Source organism: Mustelus asterias, chromosome 1 (genome assembly GCF_964213995.1).
Source record: "Mustelus asterias chromosome 1, sMusAst1.hap1.1, whole genome shotgun sequence".
Taxonomy (NCBI): domain Eukaryota; kingdom Metazoa; phylum Chordata; class Chondrichthyes; order Carcharhiniformes; family Triakidae; genus Mustelus; species Mustelus asterias.
Genome location: NC_135801.1, coordinates 82,032,692 through 82,050,747, shown reverse-complemented (window position 1 = coordinate 82,050,747; position 18,056 = coordinate 82,032,692). Strand labels below are relative to the sequence as shown.

Genomic DNA, 18,056 nt, shown 5'->3' with positions numbered 1-18,056 from the left:
CATGCTAACTATCATCTCATTGTCCTCTCATCATCCAGCCTCTAGAGACTCCAACTTGGCCAAAGCTCTGTCACACATTCTGTCCAAGTCTTACTTGTCTAACATTCCGGTCTTATAATGTATTTAAATCAAAATCATGGTCCTCATTTACATCATAGCCTCACCAAATGCTATGTCTGTGTTCTGCCTTTATATTCTTTCACAAACACTCAATTTTTCTGGTTCTAGCTTAGTATTCATTCCACTGAGTCTTTGCCCAGCTATTATTATACAGTAGTCTTGATCCCATTCTTCGAAATGATACATAAAGATCTTCGCTATTATAACTATCTCACTACCTTTAAAAACCCAGACCAGAATTCACCAGTCTCACACTCTCAACCACTGCTGCCGGCGAGAATGGAGAATTTGGCACTCAGCCAAATCTGCATTCACTGCAGCGGGACTGAAGAATCCCAGCCACAGGCAAGGTCAGTCAATTTGACCCTAATCTCTTCAAGTTGATTTATGGTCCTAATCTTTCTTCCTGACTCAACATCTGTTTCCAACAGACCTATTTATCAAGTTTCATGAAACTTTGTTATGTTAAAGGCAAGCTGTTATCATTGTCGTTTTTACTTCTAATTTTCCTTTCATTCTATTCAGTATCATGCCGTTTAGGAAATGCTCATATCTCTAGGCATGTATTTCTCTTGCTTTCCAAATGTCATCCATTTTATTCCATTTGTCTTCTACTTATGTGTTGCTGAATAATTTCCCCCAGGTCCCCAGCCCTATTAGCAATTAAACAGCTTTTGCAAATGTTTGAAGTTACTTAATCCTTTTAATGATTATGACCCAACTCCTGGTTCTCAGCATTTCTGAATTTCATATTATGATAAATTTGAACACATTTGTTTTCCCTCCCATTGAATCTTAGATAGACTGGATCATGAAACAGGATCAGGAAACAGTCCAACACAATTACATTCACCAACTTGGACTTTGCACCAATTAAGTACACAAATTATATTTGACTGATGGAAAATGTATTTTAATTTCACATTTAAAAATACTCTTATCTCATTTTAGAGCACATAGCTGCCCTTTTCTGATCTGATGGTTTGTAACAGGTGTTAGCTTATCATAGTTCATTTTGTAACTTTCAACCTCATACAGGATCAACTTTATTAATCTCCCAATTTCCTATCTGCTTATATTTAAGACATGTTGCATTCATTTCTAGCCTCTGTGATCAGTCATGTTTCTTATATTCTTACTGCCACAACAGCCCCCATCCGGTAATGTATTTCTAATTAAGGTATTCATATAAAGCATTCTTTGTTAGGCACTGGTGTTGTTTAATTCAATTATCCCACTGTGAAGGGCCTTCTGCTGTCTAAACCCTACTCTCTGGAACTCTCTCACCAAGCCACTCTTACCACTGTAATTTTCACCCCAGATTAAAAACCTTCTCAAGTCCCATCTTTTCAACCAAGCTTTCGGTCACCTTTGTTAATCTCACTTTCTAGTTTCCAATCCTGTCTATTTCATTTTTGGCTCTCCCCACTGCAGCCTTCCTCCTCCAAAGGTACTTTGGAATGCTTACTATATAAATGCAATTTCTGTGTCTAGTATCTGGCTCCTGTGTGTTTCTCAACTGTGTTACATTGCCTGCCTTATTGATTACCTTCCCCTGCATGCTCAGTATCTTTTGGGATTCATTTTCATTCCTATGAGTTCTTGTCCTGTCCATCTAGTTTAGGTAATTCGTTATATTTTCTTCTATAAGAATATTAAAACACAGTTCCAGCTTTGTCTCAGTGCATTTAGTTCTCTTGTATAAGTTTTTGCTCCAAAATATTCCCATTTACTTCTAAAAGGTAGCTTCATTATTTTCACACAAAGCTGCCAATGCCTTATATGCACCCTCAATTTTCCTGGCGATCTCTCTCCTTTACTCAACATCGGAAGTACACCAGAATACATTATTTTGCACTCTTTGTCTTTGACTTGCAAGGCAGCGTTTTCATATGAGAAATTTACAATACCTATATTATTTCTTCCCCAATCTTTACTTCCTCATCTACTGCAATCTTTGGGTCCTTTTGTGTCCCCTTTCTAATTTATACATCATGCTGGTTTCAAAGAACTTCCTGTCCGAAAGATTTCAACTACATCAAATGGGTCTTTACATCACTGAGCAAAAAATCCCTAAGAACCAAAATCTCCCTGTGCCATTGTTCCATCCCCGTTCTCCAGGTTTGCCTCTTCTTCCAAAATTTGCTTTTCACTGATGTTTTGCTTTCATCCTATTATTATTAGAGTCTGGTGTTTCCTCATTGGTACGATCTTGTGAGTAACAACAAGCTTTCTTATGTTTTAATATACCCTTATTCTATCTAATATGCCTATTCTCTTGGGGTCCCTCTACATGTCTCCTTTTTGTGGCAACAATCTATCTGGTTGCATTGGTCTTCAGAGGCCTGTGATGACTCCTTCGATGAGCCCAATCTTTCAAGGTTGCCTTTTGAGTTTGCATGTCCTTTACAAGCTTCCAAGATTCCCTCAAGCTTTAATCACAAAGAATTTTCACACTTTTTCTCCTCTATTATATCTACTTTGCATATTTGTAAATATGACACAACTAACCACTCCCTTTCCAAAACAAATGTCAATGTTAAATGCATAATCGGTATAAATCTATAATCTATGCTAATGAATGGATAATAAATGCATTAAAAACATGCACAAAATTGTGGTTTGATGAAACATCTTTGAGGGCATTTAATGTGGACTCTACAAAGCAATCAAAAAGTTAAGAAGCTTAAACTGCAGTGCTAATTTCTTGGCAAACATTTCATTTCATTAGCTCAGAATTCCCAAAATCTTGTTTTCCAAATTAAACTCCTCTTTAGCTGTACAGCTGCTTGTGGGCAAAGAGTGAAGCTTCTTCATTGCTGGTTAGTACTTCTAACCAAGTCAATTCACATACTAGGGAAAATAAATAACTTGCAGCTTCTGACCAATATCCATCCAGCATGTTTACAAAAATATAAATATTTTGCATGAACTTTGGAAGAAATAATATAAAATGCTGCACAATAAAACAGGCTCCTTTGTTTTACAGTGCCAAAGAAATAGCTCGAAGTCTGAAACCCAAAATAACATCTAAATGGCAAATACAAAATACTGCAATGGCGACAGAGACTGTGGGCTGACTAGGCACGTAGCCCATTTGCACAAGTCAGCGAGACAAGACCTCAATAATGGACTTGTACATACATATCCTGTTTGCAGTTTCCAAACGATTGAACATGCAAAGCCTATAAAACTTCAGCAAGCTGATCCCCATCTGTCTGGTACTCAAGAATGACATACAGGGTTTTGTGAAGTCCATTTTCAAATAAAAGTTGCTCTGAAGAGTACACTTTCTTCTTGATTATTAGTGGCCCAGCAGGGTTGAAAAAGCTTGTTTGCTGTGTAAAGCAATATTTTCTGTCTTGAGTACTGGAGCTCTGTTCATTAGAATGCCAATAGAGTACATTAAAGTGAGGGGAATAAGTGGGAAGTCACTATATAAATGCAGAAACTATGTAGAAGGAGTTTTAGCTCCCACTGAAATTAAGACATAGTGGCACAATGGTTAGCACTGCTGCCTCAACGCTAGGGACCCGAGTTCAATTCCAGCCTTGGTGGACTGTGTAGAGTTTGCACGTTCTCCCCGTGTCTACATGGGTTTCCTTCGAGTGCTCAGGTTTCCTCCCACAGTCCAAAGATGCACAGGTTAGGTGGATTGGCCTTGCTAAAATGCCCCTTATTGTCCCTAGATGTGTAGGTTAGGGGGATTAGCGGGGTAATACAGGAAAAAGGCCTGGGTGAGATGTTCTGTCGGATAGTCGGTGCAGACCTGATGGGCTGAATGACCTCCTTCTGCATTGTAAGGATTCTATTCTATGAAATAACAATCTTTAAATCACAACTGTATCTGAGACATTTCCTCGAAGTAACATACATTGAAAGTGCTTGGTTCAAAGGGACTTTACACTCACCTGGTCCAGAGGTATTTTATGATCGGCTCCCCAATACAAAGTCATGCCAAGTGAATACACATGCATCTGCAAAAACCAAGCATAGTTTAATACAGTTTACAAAATAATAAATATCATTGTGATGTTGGTAACGTAAAGATACATTGTAATATCAATGTAACATTTAAGCATTGAGAATACACAGCTCCTGCTAGTCATAATTTTCAATAATCTGTTTTACTCATTACACTGAAATCCTAATCAAAAAGATCTTGTTCTCCAAACATATAATCGAACAAAGGTACCTGAGGGACGTAAGTGAGAAACGGGGATGAACTTGCATCCCAGATCAATGAGAAAAATGGATCCATGGAAAATAATGTCCCTAATCCACTGCTCTATCCAGTCACCAATGCAAAATGAATGCCTAAAATTTCATGCAGGAAAATTGATCAGTTATCTTGACGTAGTGTGGATCACTACAGTGTTTTGGGCTCGAGCAGGTGCCATGCAAAGAAGTTACTTGCATTGGTGTGATGTTTCGGCATAGTCTGCAGCCCAACTTGCTATATGGACTAAAGTGACATGATCCTGTTTATAAATGAGCTTCAGTTAACTGCCGAGCCCCCACCTCCTTAAATTTGGCCCAGTATGTGATCAGTAAAGTTAACACTGAGTCACGAGTATCTGATTTTCAATTTACCCAAATGAAGCCACTCGTGTCTTAACTTGCAGCCAGTCCCATTCCCTATCACGCTTGTGCTCGTTGACTTTTATTGGCTTCCAGTCAAGCAACATCTGTTTTAGCCTATCACAGATGAGATTGTCACAAAACAAGGAAGATGACCGTTGGTTACAGTAGTAAAATTAGTTAACATGCAGCCTTGCCAAAAATGCTTTTAGCTTTTTTATAAACTATGATAGACTTTTGTGGTGTGATTCACAAGTTAATGATTAGTAGAACTGACTGAAAATAACTGCTAAGACAATCAATAAAAATAATGCTGGAGGGATGTGTACGCACACGTATTTGAGAGAGGTAAGTAGGTGGTGAAAGTTCCATTACTGCTTTCATCAGGGTGGACAGTAGGTGACAGTCAGTACATCATGGCATTAATATATTTGTCTTTTCTCTCTTTCCGTTTCTTTTCTCTCTATTTCTTTCACTGTTTTTGGGAGTAGGGACACTGCTATATTTTTGCTCCTTAACTGAAGGACACCAAGACCAATTGTGAAGTCTCTACCACTGACTCAATTCTTATTGGCTAACTCATGAACCAGGGTGGAATTTGATATTCTCCTAGTTTACGCAGCTCAGTATTCACTACCTGACAGACTGTGCCAGAGAAGGAGTTGAAGCATTACTATGATTTTCTCGAGTGTCTGTGGTTAAACATTGAGCAAATAGGTCTTCAGCAGTCTCAGAAATCTGACCTGCTTCTTCACTGCCCCAGAAATAATTTAATCAAACTTGTTACCTGGAGAAAAGTTTACCTTAAAGTGTGAATTTCTAATTAATTCTTGGTCAGTAACTAACTTTGTTTCCTTAGTCTGGCTAATGGTAACTTCAGACTGTAATTATAGAACATTCTGAAGAGGAAGAAATATGATTGCTTATGGTGAAATTTGATTGTCTGAAAGTGATAAACTTAAAGTGCCATGGATTAAAATATTTTTTCAGCTATTTCTCTTGGTCAGATATAGAATGTTCCCTTTACCCCTTCCTCAGCAATCTTGATCTTCAAAGAGTATAGTAACACTGTTAGTTAATTTCCCTCACCTACCATCGAGTTCTCTCTCCAAGTTTGTATTTTGTGCAACCTTGTAGTTTTGCGCTATCAACCCTTTAAATTTCAATGTAAATTTCATTTGTATTACCCAACCATTTTCATATAGGAACCTTGGAAGGGAGAGAGAGAGAGAGATGCACTAAAAACAAATTAAGTATCCTTTAAATTTTAAAAAATTCTGATGTACAGCACAGGTGGGTTAGACAAATGAATGAACGAGCACCAAGCTATGTAGGAGATATGACCAAGAAGATGAATTTTGGGAAGATCTTTAAAGATTGAAAGAAATGAGGAGGAACCTGATGCAGTTTCCAAGAGAAAAGCCAAGACTCTGCCAGGAATAATAGAGTGAAGAGAGGGACTGAGTCAAGTACTGGAAATCATCATAGAAACCCTAACAGTACAGAAAGAGGCATTCGGCCCATCGAGTCTGCACCGACCACAAAGTCTAGAAGTAATAAAGACATGAAAGGGGGTTTTCAGCTGAAAGTAAGTTGATGCAGGGGCAAATTCGGATAATGCCCCAGAGGGGCATTTGGCACTGCGAGCAGGGTCTTAGTAATGGCACGAACACGAGGTCAGAAGTTCATCATGTAATCAAATCTGATGTCAGGGCTATGATTGGACTGTCTTCATCTTAAATGGTCACCTGAGAGAGAGATGGATTCATTGGCAAGGGAACGGAGTTTGGAGTGGAGACCAAAAACATTGGCTTCAGTCTCCGAATATTTAATTGGATGAAATTTCTGTTCAGTCCTGGATATCAGATAAAGAGCGGAGGATTCAAGAGAAGTTTCAGCGAGGTAGAGCTGGGTGCTGCTATTAGCATACATGTGAAAACGAATACTGTGGTTTGAGTAATGTCACCAAGAAATTGCATGTAGAAGAGAAAGAGGTGGTGGTTTGAGGGACAGAGGTAAGAGTGCAGGAACAGAAAGATAAATCATTGCAAGTAATTCTGTGGCTATTAGCGCCATAGAGGAAAATAACATGGAATCATACACAGAAATATTAGACTTTTAAAAAAGGCCTGAGTTTTATATTTTAAAATGGACACAACCCCAAAGCTAGCTGAGAATGTATAATTAGCCACTGACAGGAATGGCTGCAGGGTGTTTCTCTAAGGGACGATGGACCCCCTCCCTATGTTTTCAAACAAGGCACTAAAAACATCTACAGACTGATTACCATTTTTGGTAAAGACAAAGAAACAATAATGATTATCTCATCTCAAGGACCCTTGATGTAATTGCCTAGATGGAAGACTATTGTATTCTGGATTTCCAGTTAGCATATGCAAAGAGGGGGCTAAAAGCTAGCCAAGAGAGCTGTCCAGCAGCTCCCTTCCTGCCCTGCTGGTCTGATTGATGTGGTGCTCTGAGGAAAATCAACTACTCACTGACAGAAGTCAACTATACTGGAATCAATTTAAAACTGTTGCAATACATTAACTCCTCACAACTAAGGACTTTCCATATAACTTTTTATTTATTTTTTCTTACTGTTGGACTCAATTCTTACTTCTAATCTGTATGAAGTAGATGCATGTGCTTTACCATTTTTCATAGTTAATAAACTTACTCTATCTTAACTCAAGAAAGACCAGTTAAATTAGCTCCCTTTTAAACATAACCATTGGGTCTGAAAAAGGTGACCGAGAGAAAGGAACCTTGTTAGATTAAACCTCGTTGCTACCAGCAAAGGGTGGGTTGAAAAAAGACATGGAGCCAATCAATCCTCCTCACCCAGCTTTGTCACAATTTGTGGGTATCCCAGCTGGACATTGACAAAGTGAGGAGGATCTTGCCTGGATCAACAACTTATAGGGAACCTCACCTGGGGCTGGTCATAATATTAGATAAGAATGGAACTACCCAGCTGGACAACTGTGTTGAGGTGTTGGAGGAGGATGGTGTGGTCAACTGTATCAAAGGCTGTAGACAGTTTGAAAAGAACGAGGAGGGAAAGTCTACATTTGTTACAGTCACATAGGGTGTCATTCATGGTTTTGCCATGAGCCTTTTCAGTACTGTGACAGCGGTGGAAATCTGATTGGGCGGATCCAAATATGATTGTTGACAGTTCTGAGCATAGCGATAGGCAAAGTTTTGAAGTGCCTCTCCTTTAGCAGCTAACTGTATCAATGCCATCTTTCCATTGCTGTGTCTGTCAATTTTAACCGAGAGCATATCCATTATTTCCCAAAGTGCACTTCTGGTGAAGAAGCCCTCCCTCCATCATGGTCATTTAAAGCTAAACACAATTAATTCTCGAGACAAATGCAAACATCATTCAGCAATTTAAATACAGCTTGAAACTAGGTAATGCAGACTTGTATTTTAACAATTCCAAATATTCCAATGCCTTAAATAACTTGTCTTAGTATACATTAAAATTCTGTATGTGGAGCCAATTTTTTAATATATGCAACAGTTATGGAAAGCCTCCGTCTTAGACAGATGCACTTAAATACAACACTTACACAGCACTCACATTTCAGTTTTTTGATCATGCACGCAGTGAATCTAAGCAACTTTAGCTTTCTACACAGTTGAAAGTTTAGTTCCATACCTTTTCAACATGTGAAAGTGAGGACAAAGTCTGACTCTGCAAAACCTCAGGGGCTGTAAATGGTCGCAGATCCTGATCAGAAACATTCTCATCAGTGTAAGAAATATTGCCAGAGGGTAACAGCAGCAGAGACCAGGGAGAGATGATAAAACCTAGAGCAATAGGGTCAGCTAGAGAAAAGAGAAAATATCAACAAATTAACTACATAGACATCTGACCTACCTTGCATCAAGCAACCCCACCCCTGCCATCCACCCCACAACACATGCCCGTGCTAACATATACAAGCAGCTCTCCACATGTGGAAATAATATATTCAGCTGACAGTGAGGAAAAAGCAAGGCAAATAACACCTATTATAATGAGCACTTTGAGCATTACCATTCTTCAACCATTCAATTTTTTAAAATGTTTTTTTCTCATGAACAGCCATCTTTTACATTTTTTAAATACTGGTTGCATTTTTCTTCTAACCTGCTCAAGTTAGCTACTACTCAAACTCTGCAATATCTGTTTAGACTGTACTGAAAAAGCCAAAATTAATTAAACATCAAGATGACAATGTAATTAAGTATTGTGACATTACAAACTACCAGCTAATTGTATTGCTGGTGATACTTTGCTAGCGTGTTGAAAGTGAACTAACAACATGCAACTGAAATATCCACCCACATGAAAATGGGGCAAACTGTCCCGCCATAAAAACTTGCAAGGTAAATGAACATTGTGCATCACTACATCATCAGAATCACAGAATCTTAACAGTGCAGAAGGAGGCCTTCAGGCAAATTGTGTCTGCACTGTCTCTCCAAATGAGCAACTCACCTAGTGCCATTCTCATCCCTTCTCCCCATAACCCTGCACATTATTTATTTTCAAATAAGTCCAATTCCCTCTTGAATGCCTTGATTGAAATCCTAAACACCCAGCCATCAAGCTTTTTTTCATATCGCTTTTGTTTCATTTGCCAGTTACTTTAAACTGTGCTTTCTTGTTCCTGTTCCTTTCACGGATAGGAACAGTTTCGCCCCATCTGTCCAGACCTCTCATGATTTTGAAAACCTCCGTCAGACCTCCTTTCAGCCTTCGCTTCCCAAAGGAAAACAGTCCCAACTTCTCCAATCTACCTTCATAACTGAAGTTCTTCATTCATTGAACCACTCTCATGAATCTTTTCTGCACTCTCTCTCCAATGCCATCACATCTTTCCTGAAGTATGTATGGTGCCTGAAACTGGAAGTAATATTCCAGTTCAGGACAAAGCAGTGTCTGAACAAGTTCACCGTAGCCTCCTTATTCTTCATGTTACTATTCATAAAGCCCAAGATGCTGTATGTTTTATTAACAGCTCTCGCAACCTGTCCTGCCACCTTCAATGACTAATGCACATATACGCCCAGGTTCCTCAGCTTCTGCACACCCTTCTAGAGTTTTATCATTCAGATTTTCCCACCAAAATAAATCACCTCACATTTCTCCACATTAAACGTCATCTGCTACCTGTCCGCCCATTCCACCAACTTGCCTATTTCCCTTTGGAGTTCTACACCATCCTCCTCTCAATTTACAATGCTTCCAAGTTTTGCATCATCCACAAATTTTGAAACACCCAAAGTCAAGGTCATTAACATACATCAGGAAAAGCAAGGGTTCCAACACTAACCGCTCGAAAACTCAGCTACAAACCTTCCTCCAGCCCAAAAAACATCCATTAACCACTATTCTCCATTTCCTGTCGCTCAACCAATCTTTGTATCAATGTTGCCACTATCCCTTTTATTCCATGAGCAACAACTTTGTTCACAAGTTTGCTCTGCTGCACTGTATCAAGTGTCTTTTGGAAGTCATTGTACATCACATCAAAAGTATTTTTGTAATCAATCCTCTCCACTATCACTTCCAATAACTCATGCAAGTTAGTTAACCACAATTTTCCCGCCAGAAATCCATGTTGGCTTTTCTTTATTAAGCCGCCTTTGTCCATATGACTCTTAATTTTGTTCTGAATTATTGTTTCTAATAGTTCCTCCTCCATTGAAATGAAACTGACTGGCCTGTAGCTGCAGGGCTTACCTTGACATCCTTTTTGAACAACATAAAGTTTGCAACTCTCCAGTCCTCTGGCAAAATCCCAAAGTCGAAAGAATTATGCCTAATACCTCCGCAATTTCCACTCCCACAGCATCAGGGTGCATCTCATCTGGTCCTGGTGCTTTATTAACTTTAAGTACATATAACCTATCAAATGCTCTCCCCACCCATCAATGGCAAACCCTTCTGGTTTCCAACATGACCTGGGTAGCAACTTCTTCCTTGGTAATGACAGATGCAAAGTATTCATTTAATACTCAGTTGTAAATTCCTTCTTTGACCCTAGTTGGCCCAACTCCTCCTTTTACTACCCATTTACTATTTATATGCCTGTCGAAGACTTTAAGATTCTTTTTTATGTTGGCCGCCAGTCTCTTTCCATTCTTCATTTTTGCTTTTCATTTGCTTTCTCACCTCCACTCCGAATATTCTATGTGTAGCAATTGTATTTTCTACCGGACATCTGTTATTCATTTTACAGGGTGTGGACGGCACTGACCAGGTCAACACTTATTATGTATCCCTAATTGCCCTTAAAGGTGGTACTGGTGAGCTGCCTTCTTGGACTGCTGCAGTCCTTGGGCAATAGGTACAAGCACAATGCACTTGGGGAACGAATTCCAGGATTTTGACTCAGTGACAATGAAGGAATAGCGATATGCTTCCAAGTCAGGATGACGAGTTACTTGGAGGAGAACCTCTACATGTTGATGTTCTCATGTGTCTACTGCCCTTCTAGATGGTAGCAGTCATGTATTTAGAAGGGGCTACCTAAGGAACCTTGGTCAGTCACTGCCATACATCTTATAGATGGCACACACTGCTGCCACTATGCATCGGTGGTGGAGGAAGAAATGTTTGTGGATGAGGTGTCAATCAAGCAGGCTGCTTTGTTCCAACATTGATCCTTGTAGAAAATCATTTCCCAGCATTTACCAATCTGGCTAACTATCTTTGACCCCTCCACTTGTCTTTCTGTTTTGTAGTCAGTTTGCTAACCACTCTGTAAATTGTCCCCTAATTTTGTACATTCTGATCTTAGCCATGAGTGCAGTACATATAAAAGTGTTATGACTTTTACAAACATAATATTCAGTCATTACTTTGCCCTGCCCAGGTCAGAAACCACCATCCATTAAAAGGAAAAGAAAAACCCAAAGACAAGTTAGAATTAAGTAAATTATACAGCAAGAAACCACAATGAACAAAAGAGCATAAAAAGGCTAGTCTGATCACAGCCCACTGCCTCCAACAATTTAATAGAACCAAAATGCCCCGAGAGAGTAAAAACCACAAATAAAACTCCAAAGTAGATACAATTAACATTCTCCCTCCCTCCCATGCCAAAAGGAAATCATCAAAAGCTCTCAACTTGTAACTTATATCAGTCTATTGCATTCAAAGCCTAACAGGTTTTCCTTCACCATAGAAAGTTCCAAGTGTCAACAATTCCTGATGGAAACACACTGTCAGTGCACAGAGATGCCATAATGAGAATTTCAGACCATTGAGAGAGATCATTTTACAGATGTTCTTTGGGGAGTCAGAAATTAGAGAGTTGATAGTCTGCATATATTTCCAAAAACAATGATTTATCTTTCAGGTTATATAGTTAAAAGCCTTTTCAATGTACACTTATTAAATTACAAAAGGAAGTTTGATCTTCTGAACACTAATTGTCTTCATAATTTTCTCTTATACACCTTCCATGCCTTGAGCAGCCACTACACACCTTTATGATTACATTTAGTCACTTGCCCTGACACTAGTGAATAGTAAATAGGGCTCGAGTTCCTACGCTCAAAAGAACCTATTTAACGGGTCTTCACTTTTTTAAAATCTCAAACAGCATAAAACTATTGCTACTACATCCTGGACATTTAAGCCCGAACCCAAATGAATTGAAGACAAGACATGAAAATGTTTCCCCATTTACAATGTCCACAAAATAAGGAGGATGTACATAAACAAATATGTTTGGGTTCAAAAAATTGGCATGATCTGCAACATTTTAACAGATAAATCACCACAGTAAAATATCATAACATTAGTTTTACAATTACAAAGGTCAGCTTCTTTTTTAAAGCCACTAAAAATATAAACAAGGGTGAAAAATGAACAAAACTACATCCTAAAGTTTCAAGATTACAGGGTAATGTTATTCTTCTCATGCAAGCCAGTCCTCTCTATCTATTTATGGATGCAATGCTGGCATGAATAAATCTGAAATTTACTGTTTATGCACAGATGTGGCTCCTAGAAAAATTGGAAGATTCACAAAGTAGCTGTTTTTAAAATAGCTGTTATGATCGGGTGAGGAGGTAGGAGTTGGCTACCCTTCTATTTAGTCTCGTTGGTTGGTCACAAAGGCTTCTAAAGTTACTTTCCCTGTAAATTTCTTTTGCAATCCAAATGTATTTATTTGCTAATCAAATCAGATTTTCCTAAGCAAAAGAATGAATAAGTTTATTAGCTACTAAACCTGTGACAAACTAATGGATGCATGGAACACTCACACGCACGCACACGCTCACACACACCAGAAGCAGAAAAGTCAAGATCCAATGGAAATTTTAAAAACTATACAATGAAGTCCTTTGCTTGTCTTTGATGTGTAGATTTTTGACCATTGTGGCTGCTTGAAGTTAGGTGGTTTCCTGTAGAATTCTGGAGTTGACATCTGGCTTCCAGAGAAACAGAATGAGGGCGAGTGCGAATCTCCAGAAGGGAATTCAATTGGCATGTCTTCATTTTTGTGAAACAGGTAATAATATTATTTGATCGGAAATGAAGTATCTCTAAGTAGGTGAAATGGGAAAGGGTGGCATAATAACAAGAGGAATAGTCTATGATAGGGCAGAAATTGGGACACATCAACTGACAGATTAGTTAGTGGCAGAGCAAAAAGGAGTAATAATGAAACGAGTCACGAAACAAAAGATGGGTCCAGAGGTGTAAATGGCAGAATGATGAAGAGCTGCTGTCCGAAAGGCAAAAATGAGACAGAGGTTAACGGGATTAAGACTGACACATACAAAGAATTGAAACAAAATATTGGAGGGCAAGGAGGGTGTCCGAGATTACAGGCTGAATTTGTTGAACTGAGAACAGAAGGCTGAAAAGTGCCCAAAAGGCAAAACGCCGTTCCTCGAGTTCCAATGGAACGTTACAACAGGCTGAGGACAGAGATGTCAGCACAAGTGCAAGCTAGAGAATTAAAATCTCAGGCCATCAGATGCTCAGAGTCATGCCAGCAAGCTGAGCAGAGGTGTTCCACAAAGCAGTCACTCAATCTGCTTTTGGCCTCTCTAACGTAGAGGAGGTTGCAGTGCAAGCATCAAAAACAGCAGAATGAATTGAAAGAACCATATGCAAATTGCTGCTTCACCTGGACGGACTGTTCAGGGCCTTGGACAGTGAAGAGAGAGGGTCTAAAAGGGTAGGTGTTACATCACCTTCACCTGCATGGATGGGTGCTGTTAGAAGAAACCAGGGTATTAGAGGTGATTGAGCAGTGCGCCAAGGTCTCAGAGGGGTACAATTTCTTTGGAAAGCCAGAAGAGGAAAAAAGAGGAAGACATGGTGGCATTACATTGGAGATAATGGAAATGGCAGAGGATGATCCATTGAATGCAGAGACTGGTGGGCTGGAAGTTGAGAAAAAGGGTTTTTAGGATTGTGGTTCTATGAGTGAGGGGAAGGATTGAGAGCACAAATGCAGGAAATGAGTGGGCCACAGTCAAGAGTCCTGTCAAGTAAGATGGGATATACTCAAGGGATGACATATCAAAAGTGCTGGTGTAGAAGATTGGATCATCAGACATCTATGCCAGGGACAGAGGAACCGGGAGAATGGAATGGAATCTGCACAGAGTGCAGGAGTGAGAAAGTAATGTTGAGGTAGCTGTGGGATTCAGTGGGCTTATGGTGAATATTTGTTGATTGCCTATCCCAGAAATGGAATCAGGAAAGTCAAGAAAGGGAAAGGAGAGTTAGACATGGGCCATGCAAAGTACAGGCCCATCGACCCTCGATGTTGTGCCGACCAGTGAAACCAATCTAAAGCCCACTATTCCAATATCATCCATATGTTTATCCAATGACCATTTAAATGCCCTTAATGCTGGCGAGTCCACTACTGCTGCAGGCAGGGCATTCCACGCCCTTACCACTCTCTGAGTGAAGAACCTACCTCTGACATCTGTCCGATATCTATCACCCCTCAATTTAAAGCTATGTCCCCTCGTGCTAGCGAGGAAAAAGGCTCTCACTATCCACCCTGTCTAATCCTCTGATCATCTTGTATGCCTCTATTAAGTCACCTCTTAACCTTCTTCTCTCTAACAAAAACAACCTCAAGTCCCTCAGTCTTCCCTTATAAGACCTTCCCACCATACCAGGCAACATCCTAGTAAATCTCCTCTGCACCCTTTCCAATGCATCCACATTCTTCCTATAATGCGGTGACCAGAACTGTACGCGGCGGCACCAGAGTTTTGTACAGCTGCAACATGACCTCCTGGCTCCGAAACTCAATCTCTCAATCCATAGACTTAGACAAAGTGACTGAGTGTGACGTATTCAAGCCCAGTGGGATGAAAGCTATCAGCAGGACATAAAAAACCTGCAGCGGTATATAGACAGGTTAAGTGAATGGACATCAAGATGGAAGAGGGATTATAATTTACGGAAATACAAAGATATTGATCATAAAAATAGAAAAGCAGAACATGTCTAAAGGCATGAAACCCCAAAACATTGAAGTTCAGAGAGATTTTGGCGCATTTATCTATTCTTCTTGAATTTGGTGATTATTTGCTGAACCATTGTTGGAACATGAATCAAACTCGTGCTGTTGGAATTAACCTGGTCCACAAGCTAGCCATCGAGCCAACTGTGCTAACAAGCTCCCACTGTGCTCATATACTGTACACAAAGTTAGTTTGAGGGGTGACAAATTGCATGTTGGCTTTTATTGCAAGGTGATTGGAATGCAAGAAGAAGAAAGGCTTGCTACAGTTGTATAGGGATTTGGTGAGACCATGCCTGCAGTACTGTGCACAGTTTCAGTTTCCATATCTAAGGAAAGATATACTGGCATTGAAAAGATATACTGGCATTACCACTTGGTTAAATGAAGGATCATTAGATTGGTTCCTGGGATTAGAGTGTTTGCCTATGATGAGAGGCTGAGTAAATTGGGTCTGTACTTAGAAGAATGAGAGGTGATCAAATTGAACCATACAAGATTCTGAATGGGCTTGACAGGGTAGACACAGAGGCTGCTTCCCCTAGCATCTCCACATCATGAGAATCTAGAAACAGGAGCACGATGTCAGGATAAAGGTTAATTGTTTGAGAGTAAGACGAGGAGAAATCTTTCCTCTCAGAGTGTTGCGAATCTTCGGAATTCTCTATCCCGAAGTGCTGTGGATGCTCCATTGTTGAGTCAAGGCTGAGATAAACAGCTTTTTAGTTTCTCAAGGAATATGGGGAATGGGCAGGTAAATGGCAGCCACAATTGTTTTGAATGGTAACGCAGGTGCAAAGAGCCATATCGTCTACTTCTGCTCTTATTTCTTATATATTCAAGAAATTTTTTTAAAATGCAGTAGCTAGCTGTATACTATTTCCTCAAAGAAGTGCCCAAACTGACTCTTACTCTCCTTTCCAAGTTGCCCAATGAAAGTAGTCAGAACCTGCTAACGAGCAGTACTGCACAAGTAGAAAGAACTGCAGAGTTGCATAAGACTTTCCATTTATGTAACTGCAAGTACCACGTAATCTGTAAAACAGACCATCAAGTACAAAGATAAGTAGCATCTTTCTGAAGGAATCAATTACAGAAAGAAACCACAAAAGTTGTGATTTTGACAAAGAAAGAACTAGCTTAAAGCCTTTAAAGACTTTGAAACTTCAGCCCCAGTCTGAATTACTATTTGAATTTCCTGATGAACTGGTTTTGTCAGTTTATGGCAAGATACCAGAAAAAGCAATGCAAGAAAGTAGGTGCTCCATGCGAGTGAGAAGCTAGCCCCACCCTCCAGAAGCACATGTTTGCCAGAATGTCACAAAGGTAACAACATGATGCAGTCTGACCATTCCTAACCATCAGCAACAGTAGAATGTGACACTTGAACAAAGTAACGGGGGCGCGTCAATTTAAATGCACACTGCAAGAGTCTTGCTTGCACCCCCCAAAAAATTCCACAACAAAACTAATCCTTCACATCTACTTACCAAACTGTTGAGCAAATTCTATGATGATTATAGACAATTCAAGTCCTGACACGTTTAAAACCATATAAACTACTCAGCTTTAGTTTCTGAAACTGGTCAGACAGTAGTTAGTGCAATATTGACATAATCCAATCATAGCTTGTTTTTACAATGCTTATTGAGCATTTTAACATTAACTGCTACTGATAGGGATTGGGAGACAGCAGAGAAAAACATGTAAAATTTTGTTCAGTAAAAAATGTTATCAATAGACTGTTTTTAAGAGCTGTATCAATTAATTTCATAGTAAATCAGTCAACACATTAATTAAATCTTTATGATCACCTCATGTGCCTGCAAGTGTACAGATCAACCCTAATGCAGTACTCAACATAACAAGGGGACAGGCTGATATAATGGGTTATACAATGGCCTTTCACTTTTGGTCTCAAACAAACTCTATAGTTAGGGGATGAACGATTCCTCTTTTTACTGGCTGCAAGGATTCTATGCAAAATGTGTTGTGCCCAAAGAGTCTTTCAAAATGGTTGCAGTCAGCAATAGGGTCAAGTGTCAAGCTAAGGTACACATTGCACGGGATTTTCTGGCTGCGCTCGCCCAAGGTTGGAAAATCCCACCTGAGGTCAACAGACCTTTGCACGATCTGTGTCCCACCCGCTACAATTCCTGTGGCAGGTGGGACAGGAAAATTCCGCAGATCGTTGAATTTGGGGAAAAAATCTCACGTCCCCAATTTTTCTTCATCAAAATCATCTGTGCTTGAAATGCTAGATGATGAGAGTGCCAAATAGAGAAGTTGTTTCATTTACCAATACTAACAAACTCTCTGCTTAAGCGCAAACATACAACAAGAACTCAAATAATTTTTGGGTGCCCAAAGAATATAACGTACTGTGTTCAGTTTTTGGAGAGCTGCAAAGACCAGGGGAGAAGGTCCATCTTGGTCATATGGCTCACCTCTTGCTCTCTTAACTCAATTTTTTATTAAACTGGGATCACCCATGGCTGCTATGCTAGCTAATATTGTTAACAGCCCTCCTCAGGTACTGCTCCAGTCTCCTTCAAATCTGCCGCCATCACCCTCTAAACAATCCTTCTGTCCTTGCAAACTAAATGCCTCATCTCTAAACACTCTTCCCTCTCCAAATCCTTGAACATGTTGTCACCCTCCTAAATTTATGATCATCTTTCCCAAAACCCTCCAATCAGGGGTTCCAACCCTGCCACAATACTCAAATGATTCTGAACAAAACATCACGTGACATCTGCATGACGATGACAAAGTTAAGCTATTCCTCCTCTTTGTCCTCTCATCCTGCCTGCAGCCTTTGACATCTCAATGCTTCTATACCAG

General features: G+C 39.7%; 1 protein-coding gene across 3 annotated transcripts in view; it reads right to left on the bottom strand.

Moving 5' to 3' along the window:
- Positions 1-18,056, bottom strand: part of ptpn13 (protein tyrosine phosphatase non-receptor type 13) — a 256,822-nt gene that overhangs the window by 191,966 nt on the left and 46,800 nt on the right. For all 3 annotated transcript variants that reach the window (XM_078214036.1, XM_078214044.1, XM_078214053.1), the window contains exons 3-4: positions 8,372-8,541; positions 4,032-4,097 (exon numbers count right to left, since the gene is read on the bottom strand). In XM_078214036.1, coding sequence (XP_078070162.1) covers positions 4,032-4,097; positions 8,372-8,541 — 236 coding nt within the window. The remainder of the gene's footprint in view (positions 1-4,031; positions 4,098-8,371; positions 8,542-18,056) is intronic.